The sequence below is a fragment of the Stenella coeruleoalba genome (genome assembly GCF_951394435.1).
Source record: "Stenella coeruleoalba genome assembly, chromosome: 17".
Taxonomy (NCBI): Eukaryota; Metazoa; Chordata; class Mammalia; order Artiodactyla; family Delphinidae; genus Stenella; species Stenella coeruleoalba.
This window is the reverse complement of record NC_137163.1, coordinates 6,612,936-6,637,532: the sequence shown is the minus strand read 5'-3', so window position 1 is coordinate 6,637,532 and position 24,597 is coordinate 6,612,936. Positions and strand designations below refer to the sequence as shown.

The 24,597-nt window shown below is 48.3% G+C and overlaps 1 protein-coding gene across 1 annotated transcript in view; it reads right to left on the bottom strand.

The window, feature by feature from the left end:
* The window catches only part of ZFAT (zinc finger and AT-hook domain containing), a 376,612-nt gene extending 361,008 nt beyond the window's left edge, over positions 1-15,604 (bottom strand). Inside the window, exon 1 of the mRNA XM_079902395.1 lies at positions 15,417-15,604. Coding sequence (XP_079758521.1) covers positions 15,417-15,435 — 19 coding nt within the window. The 5' untranslated portion in view covers positions 15,436-15,604. The remainder of the gene's footprint in view (positions 1-15,416) is intronic.
* Positions 15,605-24,597: the final 8,993 nt, after the last annotated feature.

The window sequence follows — 24,597 nt, the reverse complement described above, 5'->3', positions numbered from 1 at the left end:
CGACAATGTGAATGTCCTTATGCCACTAAACGATACACCTAAAAATGGTTAAAATGGCAAATTTTATGTTATATATGTTTTTTTACTCCCCTCCCAAAAACATAACCATTGGAGTAAGCCTGGAAAAGGGTATATAAGACCTCTCTGCACGATCTTTGAAACTTCCTGTGAATCTACTATTATTTCAAAATACAAAGTTAAAAAAAAAAAATACTCCAGCCAATAAAACATACCAACGGCTGCCAGCCTGGAGTCTCTGGAACAGGCACTAAATTTGAGAAGCGGGTATAACTGTTTGACATACCCATGACCCCGTCGAATCCCAACCACCCTATGAGGTCCAAACGTCCCACAGAGGTGGAGCGAGGTAGCTCACAGGGGGCAGCCAGGGCCCAGTCCAGGTCTCTGTGCTCACCTCCATGAGAAGCAGGGCTCTGCACCCCAGCACCTTCCATACCACCTGCACTCACTACCTGCGGCCAGAGCCCCGCCCAGCCCAATGTCATCCATCCTCTTAGTGATGCTGCTGCTAGGGACGCAGTAGGCGCTCAGTGTTAGAGGAACTGACGATCACAGATAGCCTTAAACGTTTATCAATAACCGTAAGAAGACAAAATGCTCATTACTAGACTATTAACTTCCTCTGTTTAAAAGTGACAGTGTAAAACCAACTCTTCCTTCCTCTCCTTCATTAGTATACATCATCCTTCGCAGCTTTTCAACCATCTTTTACTTGGATTGATTAACTTGAAAGAGAGTTCAGGAGCCAAAATTAAGGCCCTATTAAACTGCCTACCTTATGACAAGAACAGGATGGCAAGTGCTTTCGGAGTTATGTTTTTGTTTTCTTGTTGTTCACTTGCCCTTAAGTTATTAAATTCAGAAGAGCTGGCAGCGTCCCAAGAGGAGTGGAAATACTTTAGCAGATGCAGCCAGATCGCGGTCACACCGAGGTAATGGAGAAGCTCTACGCATCGCGCAGCTTACTACCATCGAAAATACGCTTTTCCTTTATCTTCAGGAAAAGAAGCCTGGGCTTGGACAAAACACTTTCCTTCCATTTAGCTTATTTTGCAGAACTTTTCATGAGCTGTGGGTATGCCGTATAACGTCATCATCACCATCACACTTACTGAGAACTTGCTGTAACCAAAATAAGGGCATTCAAAGAGGAAGAGGGAGAAGAAAAGGAAGCTGAAATCCATTAAACCCTCACCATGAGCTGGCACCATGCAAGCCTCATGCTAAGAGCGTTCAATCTTCACAACAATCCTATGAAATAGGTTTCTTTATTGTATCTCCTCAAATCTAAGACAACATCTATTTTAAGAGGCACTGATACTTTACATACCACTAAAAAAGATTAAAATGCTACCAAATAAACTAAAACACACTGGGTTCTTATCACACCAATTGTAAGACACCACCTGATTTTAGGGATGTTAAAATCAGTCTTTGAATCAGTGAAACTCAGGAATATTTCCAGATTCCGATGGAGATGCGGCATGGCCAAAGTGCCTGGGAGACTGGACTCCTAACCCCCGTTCTTTCCTTGTAAGGCCCCATTTCCCCCCTCGGCACCCACAACAAACACACCGGGGGGCCCTGCCTCTGGGCTCACCTCCATGACCTCCTGCTTTCAAGAGAGAAGGAGACAAACGTTTCCTGAGTACCAGGCACTTTCACACTCCTTATCACACGTAACCCTGACAGGCAGGGCGGCTGCTAGCAAGGCACCTCTGTGAGAAAAGGAAAAAGGCACGCTTTCCTTAAGACACTAGTTCCCCCTGTCAGAAAGTGGTCAAATATACTGATTTTGTTAGAACAAGATACTACCATTTGCAGAAAACTGTCATAATGAATATACAAATCTATGATGTGAAATGGTCCCCTTAGAGGCGGTACCCTTGTGCAGTGTGCGACCTGCACAGCTGTACACAGTGGCCCTAATGAGTCAGCCACGAAGATACTATTATCCCATGTTACAGATGAAGAAGCTATAACTTGCCTAAGAGGATCAAGTTCAGGCCTATATGGTTTCAAAGCTACCTGGTCAGCTCACAAGGGACTTAAAAATCAGGTAGAAACACAGGTTGTATTCATGCATGTGTGCGGCGGTGGGGATGTCTATACAGGAACATACTAAACACATGCCACCAGAGGGCATGGGGAGGACGCAGAAACCCCGTGGCTGAGGCAGCTGGGGTAGGCTTCTCAGGGGAGGGAAGCTGAACGGATCCAGGAGGTAAGGAGAGCGGCGAGCAGAACAGGGGAGAGCCTCAACCCCGGGGAGGCTTGAGTGTGTAGAGGTGGGGACAAAGTCAAGGTCGGGGGGCAGCAAGGTCTGGTCCTCGGAACACCCACCACGGGAGCCTGCCCAAGAAAGGCAAGGGCACCCAGCCTCCAGAGCAGGAGGCCCATCGAGAGGGCCGGGGACGGGGCACGGCACCCAGGAAGCTGGCCCCATTGGGAAGTCCCCCATCCCGCTGATGCGGGCTGAGAAGCTGAATCTGTATTTGAAATCTGTGGATTTTTAAATGCTGGCAACTAAATGAGATTTTCCTGAAAAAAAAAACCAAAAAACTGTGCGGGCCAAACAAATCAAGTCTTCAGGTTACACCTATCCTGAGAGCTGCCAATTTGCAACTTCTGAGAAAAGGTTTTCCACCTGGGTGACTAGGACCACTGTTAAGTGGCAGGAGGAAAGCCAGAGAGCCTGGTCTGAAGAAACAGAGAGACAGACAGACGGACAGACACAGAGAGAGCTGAGGCCCCAGACCCCTTCCCCACCCCTCTGGTTCCCCAGCACCCAGCAAAGCGCTGGGCTCTGGGTAGGCGGATTCTGAATGCTACTTATTTCCTATTTCATAGTCTCTGAGTTTTTCAGATCTTCCACAATGACGCTGACGTGTGATCCAAGAAAAAATTAGATTTAAAAAATGTACACTGACATTAGAAATAGAGGCACAGTAAGTGACAAAATAAGGTCTCCCTCTTGGGGGAGAAAGACACTGATCCCCAGACACCCTGGGCCCCAGACAGTCTGACAGGCTCTGGGCCAAACACCAGCTGAGGAAGGACAGCAGGGCCACAGCTGCCGACACTCGGCAGAGATGCAAACTCTGGTCACAGACAAAACGTGTCTCCCAGCTGACGGTGTTCTGATATTCCTCCCTGAGGCTGATTAGACATTTGTGTGTGTGGGTGAGGTGGGGGGGGACATCAAACCTTACGCCTGTCCCTGTCGTTCTCTCGTAAGGATATATTAGGGTGACACCAAAAGTGCATAGTGTCCAGGTGACAAAAAAGAAAGAAAAAAGAAAAGGTGACAGATTTAGAATCGATGAGGAAAAGGCATTCTTGACACAAGAATACTTGCTACAAGAAGATACCTGGTAGGTGAGGACGGCCAAGCCTCGAAGTGCCCAAGTCCAGAGCTTGAACGCATGGGCCAGGTGAGCAGGCGCCCAGGTGCACAGAGGGCCCAGGTGCACAGAAGGCCTTGGATTAGGGGAGGCCAGGCATGGAAAGGTACAGGAGCTCCCAGAGCTGGGTGTCCTCAGAGAGTTCCCACGTGTCGGCCATGGGAGGGGGGGCATGAAGAGAACATGGCCCGAAGCGGCACCCCCGGCCTCCCTGCCCACCCCAGCTGCAGAATAACATTAGACTGCCTGCTTTGTTCACAAAGATCTGCATGTCAGTGACCGCGCTTGATCCTCCCCGCTATCCCTGGAGTAACCAAGTAGATGGTGCCACCACCACCATCATCACCACTATCATCACCACCATCACCACCACCACCACCAGCACCATCACTATCATCACCACCATCACCACCATCACCACTATCATCACCACCATCACCACCACCACCACCAGCACCATCACCACCACCACCATCTCCATCATCACCACCACCACCACCACCAGCACCATCACCACTATCATCACCACCATCAGCACCACCACCACGACCACCACCACCATCACCACTATCATCACCACCATCAGCACCACCACCATCAGCACCATCACCACCACCACCACCACCATCACCACCATCACCACCACTACCAGCACCATCACCACCACCACCATCTCCATCATCACCACCACCACCACCAGCACCATCACCACCACCACCATCACCACCACCATCATCACCACTATCATCACCACCACCACCACCACCACCACCACCATCACCACCACTATCATCACCACCACCACCATCATCACCACTATCATCACCACCATCACCACCACCACCACCACCATCACCACTATCATCACCACCATCACCACCACCACCACCAGCACCATCACCACCACCACCATCTCCATCATCACCACCACCAGCACCACTACCATCACCATCACCACCACCATCATCACCACCACCACCATCAACACCATCACCACCACCACCACCACCACCACCATGACCATCAGCATCACTATCATCGTCGTCCCCATTTACAATGGAAAGAACTAGGGCTCAGAGAAGTTAGCGAGATGCCAAGGAGCCCCGGGCAGACAACACACAAAGTCAAAACCTGACCAAGACCTTCCAAGTTGACCTCGGTATCTGCCCACCCACGTGGGTCCAGCGCTGCTCCAGGAGGGAGTACTGAAGTGGGGCCCTGGGAGGGACACAACGAGCCTTGGGCCCCACTCTGCACCCTGCCTCGTGGCTAGAGAGACATTCCGAACGATTCGATACAACTAAGCGTAGCTACACCAAAAAGGGAACTCTACCCTCTCTGTGTGTCTATTATAATTTACAACGGGCCCTCACTTCAGGGAGCCGTAAGCTGGAAAATGAGAGTGCCAGATGCAGGGCCACCAGCCCACCCGGAACACATAGTTAGTATGCGTGCCCCTGCACGGCCTGGCAAGAGATCCAGAACTAGGGACAGAGAACCGCCACATACAGGGCATCAGCTTTTCTCGGCCAAAAAAAAAAAGGGTACCAACACACACAGTAAACCCAGGGCCTTCAGGCAAGAGCGGGCACCATACGTGTGCCAGCAGCAGCCCCTGGTGGCCAGTCTGAGCACTACACCCTCCGTTCCCACGATGAAGCCATTCCCAAGACTGAGCAGACAGACCCTAATGAAAATCCGGCTACCCTTCCCCGAGGTGTAACGCTGCGACGCTGTGCTTTGCCAGCCACCCACTTAATCTTCACATTAATCCAGTGAGGGAGGGGCTGCTATCCCCATTTGCAAATGAGTAAACTGAGCCCAGGGAGGGGACTGCAAGGTCACAGAGCAGGTAAGCATACAGCACAAGCACAGCCCAGGCCTGCCTGATGCCTGTCCTAAGTGACAAGTCACCGCTTGATGCACAAAAGGGTCGACTTCTCTGCACTGCCTGAGTCAGGCCGGGTTTCCCCTGGCGGGGCTGGGGCCGGGGGCTTCTGCCCCAGTTCTGTTTGGTCTCACAGTGAATTCAGTCTGTGAACATTCACAGAGCTGTTCGTCTCTTTGATACACACCTTTCTATGTGTAGGTTATACATCAATTTTTTAAAACTTAAACAGCAAATTTTTAAGGGAAAGATATAGGGGGAAAAGGGGATTCTGATTCACAAATGAGTCTCTTATTTAAAATGACGAAGTGAGGTGAGAAGCCCAGACCTGGCCGTGAACCCACCTTGGCCGTGTGTTCTTGGCCTCCCTCCTGAGCTTCCGCTTCTACATCTGCTGGGGCTGCAGGAGGACTGCAGGACACTCCCAGCCCAGCGACCGACACCTCTGAGGCACCGTCTCACATAAAGCCACAGAGGGGCACCTGTCTGGGTCAGGACCTGGGTCCCCAGCCCCTAACCAGCCCCAGCTCCCCACCTCCAGTGTGCTGGAGCCTGCGTAAGTCTCTGAACCTCTCCAGGCCCCAGTGGGAAGTGGCCTTCGCATGGTTTAAAGTGGAACCTGGTCTCTGAGCCTCACCCAGAGGCTAATTTACAGGGAGACAGACAGAGCCGCCTGGACAGAAGCCAGGGCGTGCAGACGGCTCCAGCCTCCCCCATGGCCTGGAGGGGCCCGTTATGCACCTGCCCTCCCGCCTGCTACCCCACTCGTGGATCACCTCCAAGGTGCCCTCCCGGCTCTGAGGTTCAGTGAGCTGAAGTCCCAATAAATGCACAGCCTAACCTGTGGTCTTATTACCACGCAGCTCATGAGGCGCGATGCGCGTGCCTTCTGCAGCTCACAGAGTTAACATGCCTACTAAATGCAAAGGGGAAAGCCCATGGGTGTTCCTTTGTTGAAACAGGATTAACAAAATAAAGTGAGAAAGGCTCAGTAACAGCTATAATTAAGGCTGGGCCAACAGCTGCATTATAATTTTATGCATACGCATTTCTTCCATGTTGAAACTTGACATAATTTTTCTAAGTTATTTTTAAGCACTCTCAAAGTGAGAGCCCCGGGCAATAGAGTCTACTACTCACATTTAACATAATCATAGCTGAAGAGCAGCCCCAGGGCCCTTTCCTTCGGAAAGCACAACAAATAATTTTACGTAAACAGAAACTGCACCCCCGTCACCCAGTTGTCTAAGTGGCAGCACCGCCCCGCCCCAGCAGATGTGTGGGAAGCTCTGAGGATGTGGGAGCCCCCGTGAACGCTTCTGACACCACAGCTCCCCTCGTGCAAATTACCGAGGTGGCCCCAGAACTCTTGACGCCATGCCTCCAAAGCGACCGAGTCTCCGGGATCGTTTCCATGGGAAAAACAAAATGTGCAAAATCCTCTCCCGTTTTGCGATGTATTTTAGGGGGACTGCGATGCCCAGGGCTGCCACATCACCAGGCCTCTGAGTTTCCGGTTTGGGTTTTTTGCTGTTCTAGTTTATTTTGGTTCCTTTCTGTGGTGGAGGCACCATTAGTCCTAACTTCAGAAGGTAAAGGGCTGCCTTGAACCGGCTTCAGCACTGGGCCTCAGGACAGAGGCTCCGGGGTCAAACCCCACCCACGTGGCCACATCTGCCTGGCTGGAGGGACCTCTCCCTTCCCGAGCCCGTAGGTCCTTGGCTGGAAACCCGCAGTGGCAACTGCAGCCACCCTGCTGACCTCATGAGGACGGTAGAGGCAGGGGTCACCATGTGGAGGAATCCTGGGAAAAGGGCTTTGTGGACTCTGCTCCACATGACGCAGGTGCAGAGCAGAACTGGGAAGAATGGGTGAAAGGGGCTTGTGAACACAGCCCACCGGGCAGGTGGACACGGCTCAGCACGCACACCATTGCTGTACACACTGGGCAAGTTCCTGCAGATGGCAGGCGGGTCCCTGTGCCCGGGTCACTGCCTCGCATGGGGAGACGCACACACGTGTGGCTCTCTGCAGAAACTCTGGGAGGGCAGCCACCATGGCTCAAGAGGCCCAGCGCCCCATCCAGGCCAGTGCTGTCCCACAGAAATAGAACCACTGGGACTTCCCTGGTGGCGCAGTGGCTAAGAATCCCCCTGTCAATGCAGGGGACACAGGTTCGAGCCCCGGTCTGGGAAGATCTCACGTGCCACGGAGCAACTAAGCCCATGCGCCACAACTACTGAGGCTGTGCTCTAAAGCCCGTGAGCCACAACTACTGAGCCCGCGTGCCACAACTACTGAGCCCGCGTGCCACAACTACTGAAGCCCACGTGCCTAGAGCCCCTGCTCCGCAACAAGAGAAGCCACCACAATGAGAAGCCCGCGCACCGCAACGAAGAGTAGCCCCTGCTCGCCGCAACTAGAGAAAGCCCACATGCAGCAACAAACACCCAATGCAGCCAAAAATAACAATAAATAAATTTAAATTAAAAAAAATTTTTTTTAAAGAAATTGAACCACTGGTGTGATTTCAAGCAGCCACGTTAAAATGAAAAGAAACAAGTAAAATTAATTTTAATAATATGTTTTGTTACCCCAGTATATCCAAAATATTATCACTTCGCTTGTAATCCATTTTTAAAAGAGAGATGAGAAATTTCACATTCTTTTGATGTTGCTGTCGTACTAAGTATTCAAAATCTGGTGTGTATTTCCCACTTCCAGCACATTGCAGTCTGGAGTAGAACACAGATCCAGTATTCACATTATTTCCAGGACACCTGGCAACTTTTTCACTGCAGATCAGAGAAATGTGGTTTGCAGGTGCCACTCCCTGACAGCCAGCGAGACAGGAGAGGGCCTCCAGCACCCCGAAATCTTTGGGACCCACAGAGTTAGGAAAATGGAGACAAGGAATTAGGAAGCTTAGACCTTGCCGACCAGAGTTACTGTCCACACTGTTGAAAAAGAGGCAGAAGATGAGGACATTTCCATTTATTATCACAGGCTTTAGACGCTGGCTGTCTGCTCCAGGCTCCTGAGGTCATAATCAAAGGAGATAAAATAACAGCCTGGGCAGGAACTGAAGGAAAATGTGGGAAACATGCAAACACAACTTCAAATTTTATTATTTTTTTAATAAGTTTATTCATTTATTTATTATTTATTTTTGGCTGCACTGGGTCTTCGTTGTGGTGCGCGGGCTTCTCACTGCAGTGGCTTCTCTTGTTGCAGAGCACGGGCTCTAGGCGCGCGGGCTTCAGTAGCTGTGGCGCCCGGGCTCAGCAGTTGTGGCTCACGGGCTCTAGAGCGCAGGCTCAGTAGTTGTGGTGCACGGGCTTAGTTGCTCCGCGGCATGTGGGATCTTCCCCGACCAAGGCTCGAACCCGTGTCCCCTGCATTGGCAGGCGGATTGTTAACCACTGCGCCACCAGGGAAGCCCAACTTCAATCAAATTTTAAATACCTGCTTTACTTATCATGAAAGCCTGCCAGTCGTCTCAGTTACAAAGTATTTTGAACTTGCAAATTAATTCAAGAAGAAAGAACTGCTGTCTAATATTCAGACGTGTCTAAGGTCTGTTCAAATTCCAGAACAGAGCTTTAAATTTAAGCAAGAGCCACAGGGAAAAGAAGAATTTTCCAAACCCCAGCAGCCACCCAGCTCCAGCCTACCAGAATGATCTGGTCCATTCTTCCTGGTAACCAATATATGAAGTAAACATTAGGTGTGTTCTCCACATACCTGGGCTACTCGGTTTTTCACTAGGGAAAAGGGTAGTTTTTTACTTAGTCTCACAATTCAACATTTAATGAATGCCTAATATATACCACATACTATGTAAGCGAAGCACATTTAGAAATGAGTAAGGCACAAACTCCAGAAACATAAACAAATAATGCCATGTTGCTCGTGAAAACAGTTTAAAGTGACCGTGGTTTTATTCGTGGCCCAAATTCATAGACTGCTGCCTTGGAAAGGACAGAGAGTCCAGACTTGCAGCCAGTGCCCGACCTGCCCCTCACCGGTTTGGACAGCTACCGCTCTTTTTACAGGGCAGGGACCTTTAGAAGGTCAGGCAGCCTGTCCTCCTCCCTGACTCGGCTCCAGCTCATGCAGCCTTAAGGTGACCCTGGCGAGGCCAGCTCCTCCCACTGCCTCTGACCAAGCCAGCGGCGGCCCCTGGACCTCCTCCCCTGCAGGTCCAGCATCCCGGTCTCAGCCATGCCCTGCCATACCTGACGGGTCCCGCTGCTGGGACGGCGCCTACACGGTGGCCAGGCCAGTCCCCACGTGCAGCCGCCCCCTCTGCAGGCACAGCTGTCTCCTAGGCTATCTCCACTTCCGCAGGGCCTTTCCCATGCATGTCCCCTAGGGGGCGATAAAGCGCAAAGGAGAACTCCGGCCTCAGGGAGCTAGTCCTGAGCTGCCTGAAATTCTGCAAAGTGGAGAGGGCTGGCGAGTGCCTGCTTTCTGCTTATCAAACTTTTTTTTTTTTTAATCCAGAACCTCATGCTTCAAGTTTCAGCTCCAACCTCAGTTTGTCAGAGAGGCTTTTCTTAAATCTCCTTCAATATAAGTTAGGTCCCCATTATTTTCTCTTGCCCACTCCCCCCCATCCTCCGCTTTGAAGCAATTACCGCAATCTGTAATCATGTATTTAACGATGTATTTATTTGTTTAACGTGCTCCTCCTAAAAGACTGTAAACTCCAAAAATATCAATATCATTTAATTCAAAATACAGTTAAAAGCTTTAACAGATCAATGTTTAAGGTTAACAAATGCTGCATTTCCTTTGTCGTGAGGACTAAAGCATTTCCAGAACGTTCACGTAAGAACCCCCGAGGCTAAGGTTAACCAAGGCAGTCAACTCACACTTCCCAGAGAAACAGACAAAACTAAGGGCTGGGGAAGAAAGAGTGGCTCAGGGCGGGTCAGCCGCCGGCCAACCCACATCCCGGTAAAACCAAAACTTCTCTGGTCCTCTGACTCCTGCCCAGCGACGGGTAAGAGCTGCCCCATGGCCGTCCTGGGGCAGGGCTGCACAGAACTTCGGCTCCAGGGGCCTCTTCAGAGTGGAGGGAAGGGCCTCAGTCCCCAGGAAGGGTCTCTCTGAGGTGCTTCCAGTAACCCGGCAAGCCCTGCACCAACTCAGAAATAAAAACAGGGAGCAGAATTCAAAAGCTCTTCTCTCTACCACTGCAGGAGGGATGTGAGAATAATGGACCACAGCTGTGTGTATGGAGCCTGGAACGTTTCATATCCCTGTGCCTGTTTGGTTCATCACTGCTCTTTCCCTGAAACCAAACACAGATGAATGCTGGCTGGTCTCTAAGCTAAAATCCACTCGATCACCAGTCCTATGGGTTTTTACTCTGGTCCATTTCTCTAAATCTGCCCCAAACCTCCACTCCCACACTCACTGCTGTGGGGTGAGTGTCATCATCTCTGGGATGCACCGTAACAGCACCTGATGCCGGGTCTTGCTCCTGCCTCATCTCTGCCCCTCCAAAAAGTGTCCTCCTATTTATTCCTCATAACTTCAGAAATTACTAGAAAGCTACAGTAATTCACAGTGCGGTGCTGATGAAGGATAAACAAATAGATCAATGGAATAGACCAGAGAGCTCAGAAATGGACCCCCATGTAATTTTCAACAAAGGATCACAGTAACTAAGTGGCTGGGCTAGGTGCACTGCACCCCCTCAAGCCTTCAACTCTCAGGGCTTACTTCCATCATAGTCTCTGGCACCATCTCCTAAAGGATCGGTTCCACAGCTAGGACTGTGTGAGATCCTCAGGAGGAAACAGCGAATCATATCTGACTGCATTCTCACTTTCCGGCACAAACTTTGGCACAAACATTTGGGTGAACCAAGGAATCTGCTTGGAAGAAAAAAAAAAGGAAGAAAGAAGGAAGGAAGGAAAGATGGGAAGTTGGGAAGGGAGGAAGGAAGGGAGAATCCTAAGGGGCAGAGAAGTGGTGGTGGCCTCAGAAAAAGAGGCCTGCTGGCAGAGATGGGAAAAAAATATCTAACAGAAAGAAGGAAGCCAGCTAGGGCCCTACAAGGAGGCTTGGGGCTGACTTACAAGGTCCTCCAGGTTGCCAGGACCTCCAAGACCCTCCTTTTCCAGAATGCGGCTCCCAAAGCCCCCCGCTCCTTGGCTCCAGACGTGGTGGCTGATTTGGTCCCCTCCTCTCCCTACCCCAGCAAGGCCAGCAGCTGCCTCTTAAGTCCGGTCCCCACCCTTCCCATCCTGCCTCAGCCCAGACCCAACTGGGGCACAAACGTGCCAGATTCCAGAGTTCAAAAATTTGCGGCTCCATTTGTTACATGATTTAAAAGAAGAAAAATCTGTTACCCAAGTTAAAATCCTTTTTCTATTAACATGCCAAGCATAATCTGTTTATAAGCATATAATGATATATTTTATGTTCCTTGAAAAAAAAGACGCAACTTCAAACCTACAATAGCTGTTTAATATGACAATTTGTTTCACCCCCAGATTACTTTTCTTTCTTTTAAAAAGAAATCAATCAATGGGAATTCCCTGGCAGTCCAGTGGTTAGGACTCAGTGCTTTCACTACGGGGGCCCAGGTTCAGTCCCTTGTCAGGGAACCAAGATCCTGCAAGCTGCACAGTGCAGCAATAAATAAATAAATAATAATTTTTTTTTAACCAATCAAAGTCTATCACATTTTCCAACCACAACTGTTTTCAAGGAGCAAGTAGATCTCAATGCACTAAGCTGCACAGCAGAGAGACTGGGGTCTCGGTGAAAGGGATAAACAGCAGTGCCCACAGCATCTACAGTGCGCCATAACCCAGGTCGTGGGCAGGACCATGTCTCCCACAGAAGAAGCGGTGGGTTCCACAAGTTATGTGACTCCCTCAGGTCAGGAATCTGGTGAGTAGCAGATCTCTGGCCCCAGAGCACGTGTTCATTCCACCCTCCAGACTGTTCCAGCCCTTAAAGTTGACACCTGCCCTTGAGAAATGGCAAAGACAGTCAAAGTTTAACAGAATAAACAGCTGCTAACAAAGAGAAAACAACTCTAGGCTAAATCTCTTCTACATAATTAAATCAGCCCCTCTTGCTGGGGAGGTTTTCAGAAGCAGCATGCATGAAACTATCTACAAAGGAAATGCAATTAAGGAGAGTCTTTTTAATATACCCAATTCTTGACTGCCCTTGCCCTAGGCAGAAACTTAATTCTACTGAAGGATAGCTGCCATTGAAAAGTTGTTATGTAAATTGTAAAGTAAGGGGAGAAAAGACACAGAAACCATTTTACAAGGTAAATGGGAAACCGGCTGAGAAGGGAGCAGTGCGGTAACAGATCTCCAGTGCACGGCAATGACCATCGTGGCTGGTTTACCATCGAAAAGCTGGACCTTAGAGACCAAATGCGACTCCATCTTATCATGTATTTTACCGGCTCTCCTACGTTAACCCAACAACCAAGCAAAACAGGAGGCTCTTTTCAGGAATTAGCTGACCGCAAGTTAACAGCAACGTATTTTAAAACATGATTTTTGGTCACTGATTACACAGCTGAAAATTGAAGGAAACTACAACAAGTGCCAGGTTTAAAAAAAAAAACAAAAACAAAACTGCTAAGTAAACTCCAAAAAAGGAGAGGTGGGCAGTGCATGTCGTGTATCATCAGCAGTAGCCCAATGTCTTGGGAGAGGGAAGGCACCAAACAGAGAAGAGAGTGTAATAGGGAAGAACAAATCTGACTCCATACTGGATCTGGTTTTTTTTCCTTTAAACTTTGTATTCTATTGCTTTTGCTACAAGTTAAGAATGTTGCCTAAAATATACAGGTTAGCCCATTCTCAAGGCTCTGACTTTTAAAGGTACAACACTTCTCCATTCACACAAAGATAAAAAGTCACGACACACAGGATACCATTTGTCTTGGAGGTTTATAGGAACACTGTGACCAGACCTAGGTGCACAGCTGTGAGAACAACAGATTCTGGCACCAAGAACTTCGCAGCAACCAACCAAACGCCCTCCACTTTTGGTATAAAAGAAGGCTGACTTCTAACTCAGGTAAGATGGTTCTTTGGCACACTAGTCCACCATCTTCTCGGTCTGCTGGCTTTCCAAATAAAGTCACTATTCCTTGCCCAAAAGACTCATCTCTCGATTTATTGACCTGTCGTGCGGCAAACAGTACGAGCTTGGACTCGTAACATCATCACTGTCAGAAAGAATGCCTGGCATAGTTCAGGGCTCCTGACCCACCACTCTGGCTCTGGGTCTGCTTCATCACTACACACACACACACACACACACTCACTTGCAGGAATCTGACACAACAATGGGATGAGGGCAGGACCAAGGGTCAAAGGACTCTTTACCATCCCTACCTGGCATGTCGAGGGGAGTGTCATGCAAAGCTGTTGGCTTGAACTGAAGAAGCCAAGAAAAGTGCCCCCGGGGTTTGGGCACCGAACATCCAGCAAACATAAGCTCTAGGTGTCTTCTGCAGCCCTCAGCATGCAGGACACTCAGTATAGCTACTTTGGGATGAACCCGTAGGCTCAGAAGATGAAGCTGGAGGGGCAGTTGTGCAGGGTAAGCCCTGTGACACTAAGCTTATATTTCCGAAGTCACTGGGCTCTGCCAGGGAACCAGGCTGGAAGGGGGCAGGAGGCGGTCAGATAGTTCATTCATTCTTCCGTTCAATAAAGGCACCCTGGGCACCCACCCGGGGCCAGGCACCGATCCAGGGGTTGGAAGTACAAGCCAGGCAGTCACCCAGAAGTTTGGATTTCATCCCAAGTCAGAGGAAGTTGATTTTTAAAGCCTCAGCTCTGCCATTTCTAAACTGTATGAAGTTGACCTCTCTGAACTTTTGTTCCTCGTCAGTAAATGACACACAAATTAGAGGTGTCGGGAAAACTGAGTAGCAAAAGGCATGAGGTCAGTGCCCCAGTGTGGATGCTTACTGTTAATTACACAGGAAGGAGCCCCAAGGTCAACGTTTAAGGGCTTTGACCAGGTGTTCAGTGGAAGATCCATCGCGGTCCTGCATCCAGCCAGCAGAAAGGCCGCGTCGCCCAAGAAGCCAGGGACGGCTGCCTGGAGGAGGTGCCATGTCAGCTTAACTTTAAAGGGTGAGGAACAAGGGCCCACAGAGCTAGGCGGCAGGTAGAGGCTAAATTACAATTTATCGGGCTTCCCTGGTGGCGCAGTGGTTAAAAATCCGCCTGCCAATGCAGGGAACAAGGGTTCGAGCCCTGGTCCGGGAAGATCCCACATGCCCCGGAGCAACTAAGCCCGTACGCCACAACTACTAGACCTGCGCTCTGGAGCCTGCGAGCCACAACTACTGAAGCCCGCGCACCTAGAGCCTGTGCTCCGCAACAAGAGAAGCCACCGCAATGAGAAGCCCGCGCACCGCAACTAGATAAAGCCCGCGCACAGCAATGAAAACCCAACGCAGCCAAAATAAATAAATTTATAAATAAATAAATCACAATTTATCACAGGGTATTACTGGGTTACCAGCAGTAACCAGCTAATCCCTGGTGTTTATGGCTCCCTCTACCGGACACAAAGAAACTTTCCTTCAGCAGCTCGGTGGAACCCTTTCCCTTCAAAACATCCTGGCCAAGTACATGGGTCTAAAGGAACTATCCATTTCACAGAGGAGGAAACTGAGGCCAGGCAACAAGGAGGCCGAGCCAAGGCCCACGCGGCCACCGAGTCGGCAGCATCGGATTCGAACCTCCCGCCCGCCAGGACGCCTGCGCTGGGTCGCTAGCGCGCGCCCCGACCCCTCCCGTTGCCCCGGAAACGGCCCCGCACGCGCGAGCGCACTGCTTTCCCTTGCTCGTTCTTCCGCTAGCACCCTCGTTACTTTTTTTTTAATAAAAACCCAAGGCGGCGGGATACTGCCAGCGATTTAACGTGCCGTCGAAGGACGCCGCTACGTCCGCTCTCCGCCCTGGGCCGCAGATCCCTCCGCCGCCCAGCGGCCTGCGCGTTTCTACCCGACTCCAAGCTCGAAACGGCTTCCCGCGCGCCGCGCCGCGCCCCACCCCCACCTCATCCCCACCCCAACCCCCAGCCCGGCTCACCTGCCGCCCGCGTCTCCATGGCAACGCCCCCACCGCGGAGGAAAAAAAAGCCTCGGGCTCTTCTGGGCCCCCTCCCGCGCCGACCGAGAAGGCGGGGCGCTCCGCTGATGCTTCGCTTTTTATTTTTATTTTTTTAAGAAAAGAGCCGGCGCGGTTATGGCGAATCTGCGGCATCCAACATGGCGGATGGAGTCTTCGCCCTCCTCTTCCCGGGGCGCTGACGACGGCGTCGCGGACGTCAGGCTTGGATGACCCTCCCCCAGCGGCGAGAGCGGCCGGGCTGGGCTGGGCTACTGCGCATGCTCGGCTGCGGCGGTCGTGCTTTGTGTCCCGCTCCGCAGATTCCGTAGCTCCGGGTTTTGAGCCTCTCCTGGGAAGGGGCTAACGAGAGGCGTGGAACGCAGATTGGAGGATTGGGAGTCTTCACAGTGCTGCCAGAGCCAGCATCTACCTGCCGGCCCATCCTTGGACCCAATCCCTGCACTCCACCGGGCTGTACGAGGTTAAGGCAGCGCTCCGGCCCCAGTTCCCAGCGATTTAACTTTTCTTGGCTTTAGTTTACTAATTTGTCAATCGGGGCGGTAACAGCCTGCCTCCCTCTCAAAGGTTGCAGTGTTTCCTGAAGTGGGATGCTTTCCGCTAGGAGTACCCGACTTGATTTAGTCTTCCAGACTGAATTAAACAACTGTAACCGCCTCGACAGAATGACTGCCTTCTCTCTGTCCTCCTGTCTTGCAGAAAGTCTCAGTTGGGTGTGAGCACGTCTCCCTAACCCTTGCTCGTCTCCCTGAATCTGGTTCACAGTCTTCCTTCTGCAGGCAACAGTATCTGGTTGAGATGTAATGACCTCGTCTTCCTTTTGGTCTACCACTTCCTTCAGATCTCTGCTCAAACGATATCTCCTGGTGGGCCCTCCCAGACCACCCCATCCAAAGTGGCCCTCCTAAGTCACTTTCTGTTTTCTCCCCAGTATCAATTACTGCCTGACATTAATTTATCTCCATCTCGTCTTTGTCGTCCCTTTGGTCCCAGAAACTAGAACAGCCTGACAGTAATTTATTGAATAAATTGAGTTCCTGTTGCCTGTATTTTTAAGGTTAGCTTTTGTTTTAACAATGTTTTTCATTTATGGTAGTAATGTATAAAGTTTTCTTTTTAAACCCAACTTATATTTTTAAAAATTGGTCAACCTAAAATGGTGCAGGACCTCCCTGGTGTTCCAGTGGTTAAGACTCAGTGCTCCCAGGACTTCCTTGGTGCGCAGTGGTTAAGAATCCGCCTGCCAATGCAGGGGACACGGGTTCAAGCCCTGTAGCGGGAAGATCCCACATGCCGCGGAGCAACTAAGCCCGTGAGCCACAACTACTGAGCCCACGTGCCGCAACTACTGAAGCCCATGTGCCTAGAGCCCGTGCTCCACAACAAGAGAAGCTACCGCAATGAGAAGCCCACACACTGCAACGAAGAGTAGCCTCCACTTGATGCAACTAGAGAAAGCCCACGCGCAATAACGAAGCCCCAATGCAACCAAAAATAAATAAACTAAAAAATTTTAAAATACTATTTAAAAAAGCATTAAAAAAAAAAAAGACTTCATGCTTCCAATGCAGGGGGTGTGGGTTCGCTCCCTGGTCAGGGAGCTAAGATCCCACATGTCGCGTAGCATGGCCAATAAATTAAAAAAAGAAAAAAATGGTGCATGTGGTACAGAGACAAGGCCCCCAAAAATGTAAAAGTGAACTTCAAGTGAGAAATTTGGGAAATACTGATTTATTTTTATGGTTCTCTTGAAGTGCTAATCTGCGCCTGTTGTCTTTTCCTGGAATAGCCTTCCCTCTATTGCTGCTTGACTTGAGAAATTGTCCTTCAGTTCATGCCTGTGTGTTCCCACACTCCCACTCACACCTCTCTTTATCCTCCCCACACCCGTTGCGTTTATCTGTTTGCTCAGCCCCCTCCCCATGAGCTAGACCATGAACTTCATGAGCACAGATTTTTTATCCTTGTTTCCCAGCTCCTACTGCACAGAAGTAAGTGTCACTCAGTGAGCACATTTGTTCCCATTGTCACTTGTTTTCCAGTTAGTAAAACTCCCATGAACACTGAGCTTTAGGATGACACTCTGATTTCTCATGAATATTCTGCCTTGCTCCTTAATCCTGTTCTTGGGAAATAGAGTCATTATAAGACCCCAAATTTACCCAGTCCATTAAATATATGTTCAGGGATATCTCCTCCCCCAACCCCTTTGTTTCATCCTCACAACAACTGGAGGGCTAAATTGGACAGATCTGATTATCGTGCTTTCCTTGAAGAGAAAAGGAATGTTCAGAGAGGTTAGTTGGCTTTCTGAGATCACACAGCAAGCCAGTGAAATCCCAGCTGTGGAACTGGACTTTCCATGCCCAATATTCTCCCCACATGGCCATCTGGGATGGGCCCACAGTACCCACTACACCCCCAAAAGGGCCAATTTCAAGGCAATCATAGGGTTATTGCCACCCACCACATCCTACATCTCAAGACAGATGTCGAGGTGGAGCCCATCACAGTCCTTCATTTGTGAATGAACTGCTCAAGAAGCTGCACTGATGAACTTTCCTTTTCAGAACGATAAATATTTGCAGTAACCACTATGTTGCTGTGAATCGATTTCTGTCAGGAAATTAGAGTTGTTCTGAGTTGCTGACAGTACTGGTTTTGTGCTGGGTTGCCTTTCTGGCAACAGCCATTTAAATGTTAGTTATTGATTAGCAGACGGATTGCTCCCGGATGTTGTGACGAAAATGAATTTTGGAAATGAAGCAATTTAAAGTTTGTCTCAAAACCCAATTGCCTCAGAATATTAATAAAGTCAAATTTAAAAAAAAAAAGAAATTGTGGATTATGAATGACAGTCCCGGGTTAATGATTTGGCCAGTTATGATTTTCTCCGTGATTCTCATGGCATTTTCTTCCTTCTCTATTCAAAGAAGAATCACTGAGCACCTATCATAACTGAAAACTGGCCTGGCCACGGGCATACAGAAATGACGAAGAGCCAGTCCCTTTCTATGGGACCAGATCTGCAAATGGAGAGAAGAGTCCACCCCTGGCTTTGCTGAGTGATTTGCACATTTTCAGTCAGCAAAAACCTTTATTCTTTCCATTTGCGTACTATCCCCAAATGCCTTTAATTAATGAAGGCGCATTAGTGGAATTAAATATAAATTCCTCAAAATTGTATTATTAATGGCATCCTGCTTCAACGACAGTTCCTAGAGGGGATGAGCTTCCCAGCTGGCCCTCTGGTGTCCATCAGCCTCTCAAGGCTAGCACAGGAGTGAATTTGTGCCAGAAATGTATCACCATGAAATGGCATTTGGTTATATAATAATAAATTAACATAATTGAATATATTTGTGTCAATAATTTTATAGTTATGTCTAATAGGTATATGACAAATGAGCATTTACAGGAAAACAGAAAAATTTAGATACATAATTTTATAAGATGTTTTCTTGAAAGCGGGTTCTGATAAAGTATACATACAAGTGACCTCAAAATAATGGGCCTTGAGGCACATAGAAGTTGATAAAATCAGAGGTTGGGATAATCACAGTCTGAGTGAAGTGTTAAAATCTGAATAGGCACGTTATAGAGAAAAATATATTTAAAACTGTATAAAAGAAGAGGTGGTAATAGTAGAATGATTTGAGCAATTTGAGAACATAATTATGACCTTAGGAAGCAACGTCCTCTCTAGTTCTTCCTTTTCAGTGGCCATGGTGTGCCATCTCATCACCAGCATGCACACATTGTACCCTCAGCACACACACATTGATCTCAATAGCATTTTTCGTTAGCGGTACCCAGGGCTCCTTCAAAGGACCTGAGTCCACGTCTGGAAGCAGGGGAAAGTCAGAATGGCCTGAGACAACTTGCTCTTGCCAGAAAACCAGGCTGCTGTCAAAAGTGCTGGGCTATTGCTGAAAGGACAAAGGAGTTGACTGAAAAGGAAACGGGGTCCCTCTGGTCAGGTTGTGACAACTTGGATATAACAAAGAATAGCTAGGTCTACAGTTGTCGATTTACCAGAACAAGTTGAATCTGTGAAAAGCCATGGGTCCTTAACGATCAAAAAGGAAAAGTTAGGGACTTCCCTGGTGGCGCAGTGGTTAAGAATCCGCCTGCCAGTGCAGGGGACATGGATTGGAGCCCTGGTCCGGGAAGATCCCACGTGCTGCGGAGTAACTAAGCCCATGCACCACAACTACTGAGCCTGTGCTCTAGAGCCTGCGAGCCACAACTACTGAGCCCGTGTGCCACAACTACTGAAGCCCATGAGCCTAGAGCCGGTGCTCCATAACAAGAGAAGCCACCGCAATGAGAAGCCTGCACACCACAAAGAAGAGTAGCCCCCCGCACTGCAACCAGAGAAAGCCTGAGCGCAGCAACAAAGACCCAACGCAGCCAAAAATAAATAAATAAATAGATTTTTTTTTAAAAAAAGGAAAAGTTAATATGTGTAATGACAAAGCTAGTTATAACTCAAAGAAAGGCTAAAAGCAGTGTTTTAGTAAGTAGGTAAGTTCGGCATAATATGGGAATCTGTTCCTTACTTGAAGTTCGGTATATCTGTTTATGAAATGGCATATCTATATAAGTTGAGAAGAGCAGGTAAGTTTACTGTGAGTCAAATATTTCCAGAAAGAGTAGGAACTGTACCCAAACCAGGGAGGGCAGGTCAAGACCAGTGGTCTCCTAAATAACCAAGTAGAAAGAGCGTTCATAATTGGTGTGGCAAGTTAATGGACTGGCCAGATGTCCTAGGAGAATGGCTGATAGATTAAACGGCTCTATGGCCCTGCTAATTATAATGAATTCTAATGAGGCATAATGAAGTTAATTGTAAACTGAGGCCAAACATCATGTACCTAAAATTCAACAGACACAGAAGTGAAGATTGCAAGAACTTGCTAAGTCCTGTTGCCTTAGCAGTTGAACCTGATCTGAGAGAGGGCATCCCAACCAGCAAATGCCTGCTGCCATCTGATTCACCTTGAAGGATTCAGTGTTCCCGCTAAGAATCCATCAATCATTGATCCAGAGGCTGTGATTTCCATGCACCTGGGAAGGAGATAATCTTTCTCTTTTGGGTCTGATATTAGAATCCTGGAAAAGTACAAAAAGATGTTTTATATAGCTAACAAAGAAATTGGTCAAATCCTTAGTTCTGATTTTTACAAATAAGCTTAAGTATGGGTACAGTAAAAACTTTTGTGTTGTTAAGGTGTTTGAAGCATTCAAGAGAAGTTATATTAGACTGAAAGTTGTAGTGAAACACGATAATCTGACCAAGTGTGTAAATGTTTAAGGACATTTGATTCATAAGGTTTTAAGTTTATCAGTTGCATTTAAATAGTTTGCAAAAAAAAGTGAACAGATTTATAAGTACAATAAATATTCTGTAAACCAACCGCAAGCAATAGTAACTGGGCAATGTAAACAAAAAGTGGGGGGGAGGGGTGGCCTTGGAGCCCAGCAACAAGGAGGATAAAACAGGAGGACTGGGCTTCCCTGGTGGCGCAGTGGTTGAGAATCCGCCTGCCAGTGCAGGGGACACGGGTTCGATCCCTGGTCCTGGAAGATCCCACATGCTGCAGAGCAACTAAGCCCCGTGCACTACAACTACTAAGCCTGCGCTCTAGAGCCCACGAGCCACAACTACTGAGGCCGTGTGCTGCAACTACTGAAGCCTGCGTGCCTAGAGCCTGTGCTCTGCAACAAGAGAAGCCACCGCAGTAAGAAGCCCGCGCACCGCAACAAAGAGTAGCCCCCGCTCATCACAACTAGAGAAAGCCCATGCAAAGACCCAACACAGCCAAAAATAAATAAATAAAATAAATAAATTTATTTTAAAGAAAAACAAAAACAGGAGGACTACCAGAGCCTAGCAGGGTGCCAGGCCCATCTGGAGACCCAATAAACAGTTATTAAAGGAAGGGAGAGTGTGGAAGGATGGAGGATGGATCAAGGGATGAACGTTGGGGTGAACCTGTGTGTTCTGGTTGAGTGGGGACTGGGACTCTGCTGAGCTTGGCTGGGACCCCTTAGCTGGGGCAGCTCTGCTCCATGTGGCTTCCGTCTTCCTCCTGGGACAGCGAGTTAGCCTACGTATGTCCTTTTCATGGTGATGGCAGAAGCCAAAAAGGGCAAGTGGAAATGTCAAGTGCTTTTTCAAGTCTCTTCTACCATCCCATTGACCAAAGCAAGTTACATGGCCAAATTCAGAATCAACAGTAAAGGAAATATACTCAGCTTTTTGGTAAGAGAAGATAAATTCCCAGGACAAAGGGTGTTACCACAGGGTAGAGTGAAGAATTGGGACCGTTAATAAAATCTACCATTCGTTCCATCATGAGCCCACAAGAAAATACTCATAAAGTGTACCCAAGAATTTACTTTCTAAACAACCAGCTGACCACATGCTTGGCTGAAAAGAAAAGAGAAGATTCTGTCATTCAAGGTTTGGTATAAAAGGGGGATATCTTTTTTACCTTAAGCTTCGATGTAAGATGGATTTGAGTTCAAGTTTGATTCTGCCATTTGTTGGCTGTGTGACCTTGGACAAGTTATGCTCACTCCATGGCGAACGTCCATTCTTCTGGCCTGCCTTCTCCCAGTGACAGCATCCAGCTTTCCTCTGGGAACTTCCTTGCCCTCGTGGAGTAATTTTTTTTATGTCATTATTATTGACAGTATAGTTGACACTAGTGAGCTCTGTGACCCTGAGACATCCATTCCTAAGCCCATCAGTAAAACTGGGGGAGAGTCAGATTAGGTAGCTCCCCGCGCTGGGATCTCATCAGCTCACCATTCCAACACCAGTTAGCCAAGCTGCCAGGCCTCCAATTCTGACCTGCAAGTGAAGGTTTCCTCGCAAACATGAAGCGCTATGATTGTACTTGTATTTAAAAGGATCGTGATTATGAGCAATGCCTGTAAAACTAGACAGCCTGAGTTTGTAATCCTGGTTTCATCCTTACAAACTGGGCAAGTTCTAAAGCTTTCAGTGTCTCAGTTTCCCCATTCATAAAACAAGGGTGATCTCCACTGCATGGGCTTAAATTGTGAGGCTTAAATGAATTAACACATGACAGCTAGGTTTTCTTTTTAAAAATTCAAAGCTGTGTTCCTATTAGACTGTGGAATTTAATATCTTGCAAACCTAATTAGTATTTTCATCTTCTCTGTCCTGCCTTCACATTTTGACAGTGTTTGGGTCAGTTAAATTAGGCTGGTCTTGGACTTCCCTGGTGGCGCCGTGGTTAAGAATCCACCTGCCAATGCAGGGGACACAGGTTTGAGCCCTGGTCCGGGAAGATCCCAAGTGATGTGGAGCAACTAAGCCTATGCGCCACAACTACTGAGCCCACGGGCCACAACTATAAAGCCCATGCACCTAGAGCCCATGCTCTGCAACAAGAGAAGCCACCGCAATGAGAAGCCCACGCACCGCAACGAAGAGCAGCCTCCTCTCGCCACAACGAGAGAAAGCCTGCATGCAGCAACGAAGACCCAACATAGCCAAAAATAAATAAATTGATTTTTTAAAAATTAGGCTGGTCTCTGCAAAATTCAAATATCAGAGGGGGCTGACATCCAGACTTGCTGACCTATTCTTCCATCCTTACACACCACTGACACTTATGTCAAAAAGAAAGCAGAGAGCAGTCTGGCCTGGGAGTCATTTGCTGCAAACGAATAAATCCTGAGAAGGCTGAGGGTGAAACCTGCATTCCCCCGATGCCTCAGTCTACCGTCCTCCAGTGACCAGGCTCAGGCAAGCACCAACTCCTCCCTCCCCCAGTCACCCTCCAGCCTCTGGTGAAGTTCATCAGTGCCGACATCTCCCCTGATCTCGCCTTCTTAAAGTGCACTTGGCACACTTACAGCCTCCCACGGACGATACGGGGTCCCCCCGGCACACAATCCACTTTCCCTTCCTGCTTCCTGCTGGAGCCGTGTGTGTGACAGGAGAAACCCACATCAGTCTTACCACCATGAGCTCCTTCTGCCACAACTGGAACATCCTTGGCTCTCAGAAACTATGTCGGAAGGAAGAGAAATGGAATGAATAAATGTCTCCATTTGCTACTGTCAGCAGATAAACATTAACAGGAACATTTAGGGGAGGGTGGCCCCTGTTTAGAAATGTATAGGGGTATCTCTGCAAGGGTTCCCAAGTTAAGGTTTAGCACAGAATGTTGGAGTTAAAATGACTTTAAAGATCTTTGAATCAAACCTTATTTTACAGATGGGTAAACTGAGGTCCAGAGATGCTAAGCCTGTTGTTCACCAGGCAACCAGGATGGTGAGGGCACGCAAACCATATTTTCCAAGTGACTTTAAAGAAGCTGGAAATGTTTAGTGTTCTTTCCCTGGGAGAAGACAGCATTCAGTGGGGACACGTGTTGATCTTTAAATATCCAAAAGGTGATCCAATGAAGAAGAGCTTCTTAAGAAAACAAAGTGTCCAAAGATGAAACAGTTGCCCCCTAGATGCAGTGAGTGCTCTAACCCTGGAGGTGCCCAACCACAAACTGAGAAATAACTTATAGAAAGAGGAGAAGCATCAAAATGGGAGCAGGGAAAATGGCTAAAATGATAAGGGCAGGAAATACCAGTGCAGAGAGTGTATGGGGCAAGTGGAGCTCCGGACACTGCTCATGGGAGAGGTAACGGCACAACCACTTTGGAAAGCTGATGGACGGTTTCTGATAAGGTTAAACTCACCTCTGCCCTATGATCTAACAAATTCACTCCCAGGAACAGACACAACACAAGTGCACACGCATGTTTCACCAAAAGACATTTAGGAGATGTTCTTAGCACATTACTCTTAATAGCCCCAACTCGGAAACTACACAACTGCTCATTAACAGTGAAATGAATAAATAAATGTTAGTATATTCACACAATGGAATACTATATAGAAGTCCCAGAGCTTTCTCTATAAAGGGCAAGATAGTATCTCCAGCTTTGTGGACCTTATGGTCTTCTCAGCTTTTGTCTCTGTAGTGCAGTGCAGAATGCAGCCATAGACATGTACAGAACTTAATTGGCATGGCTATGTTTAAAAAAACAAAAACAAAAAACAAAAAACCCCGCAACTTTATTTATGAAAACAGATGGAAGG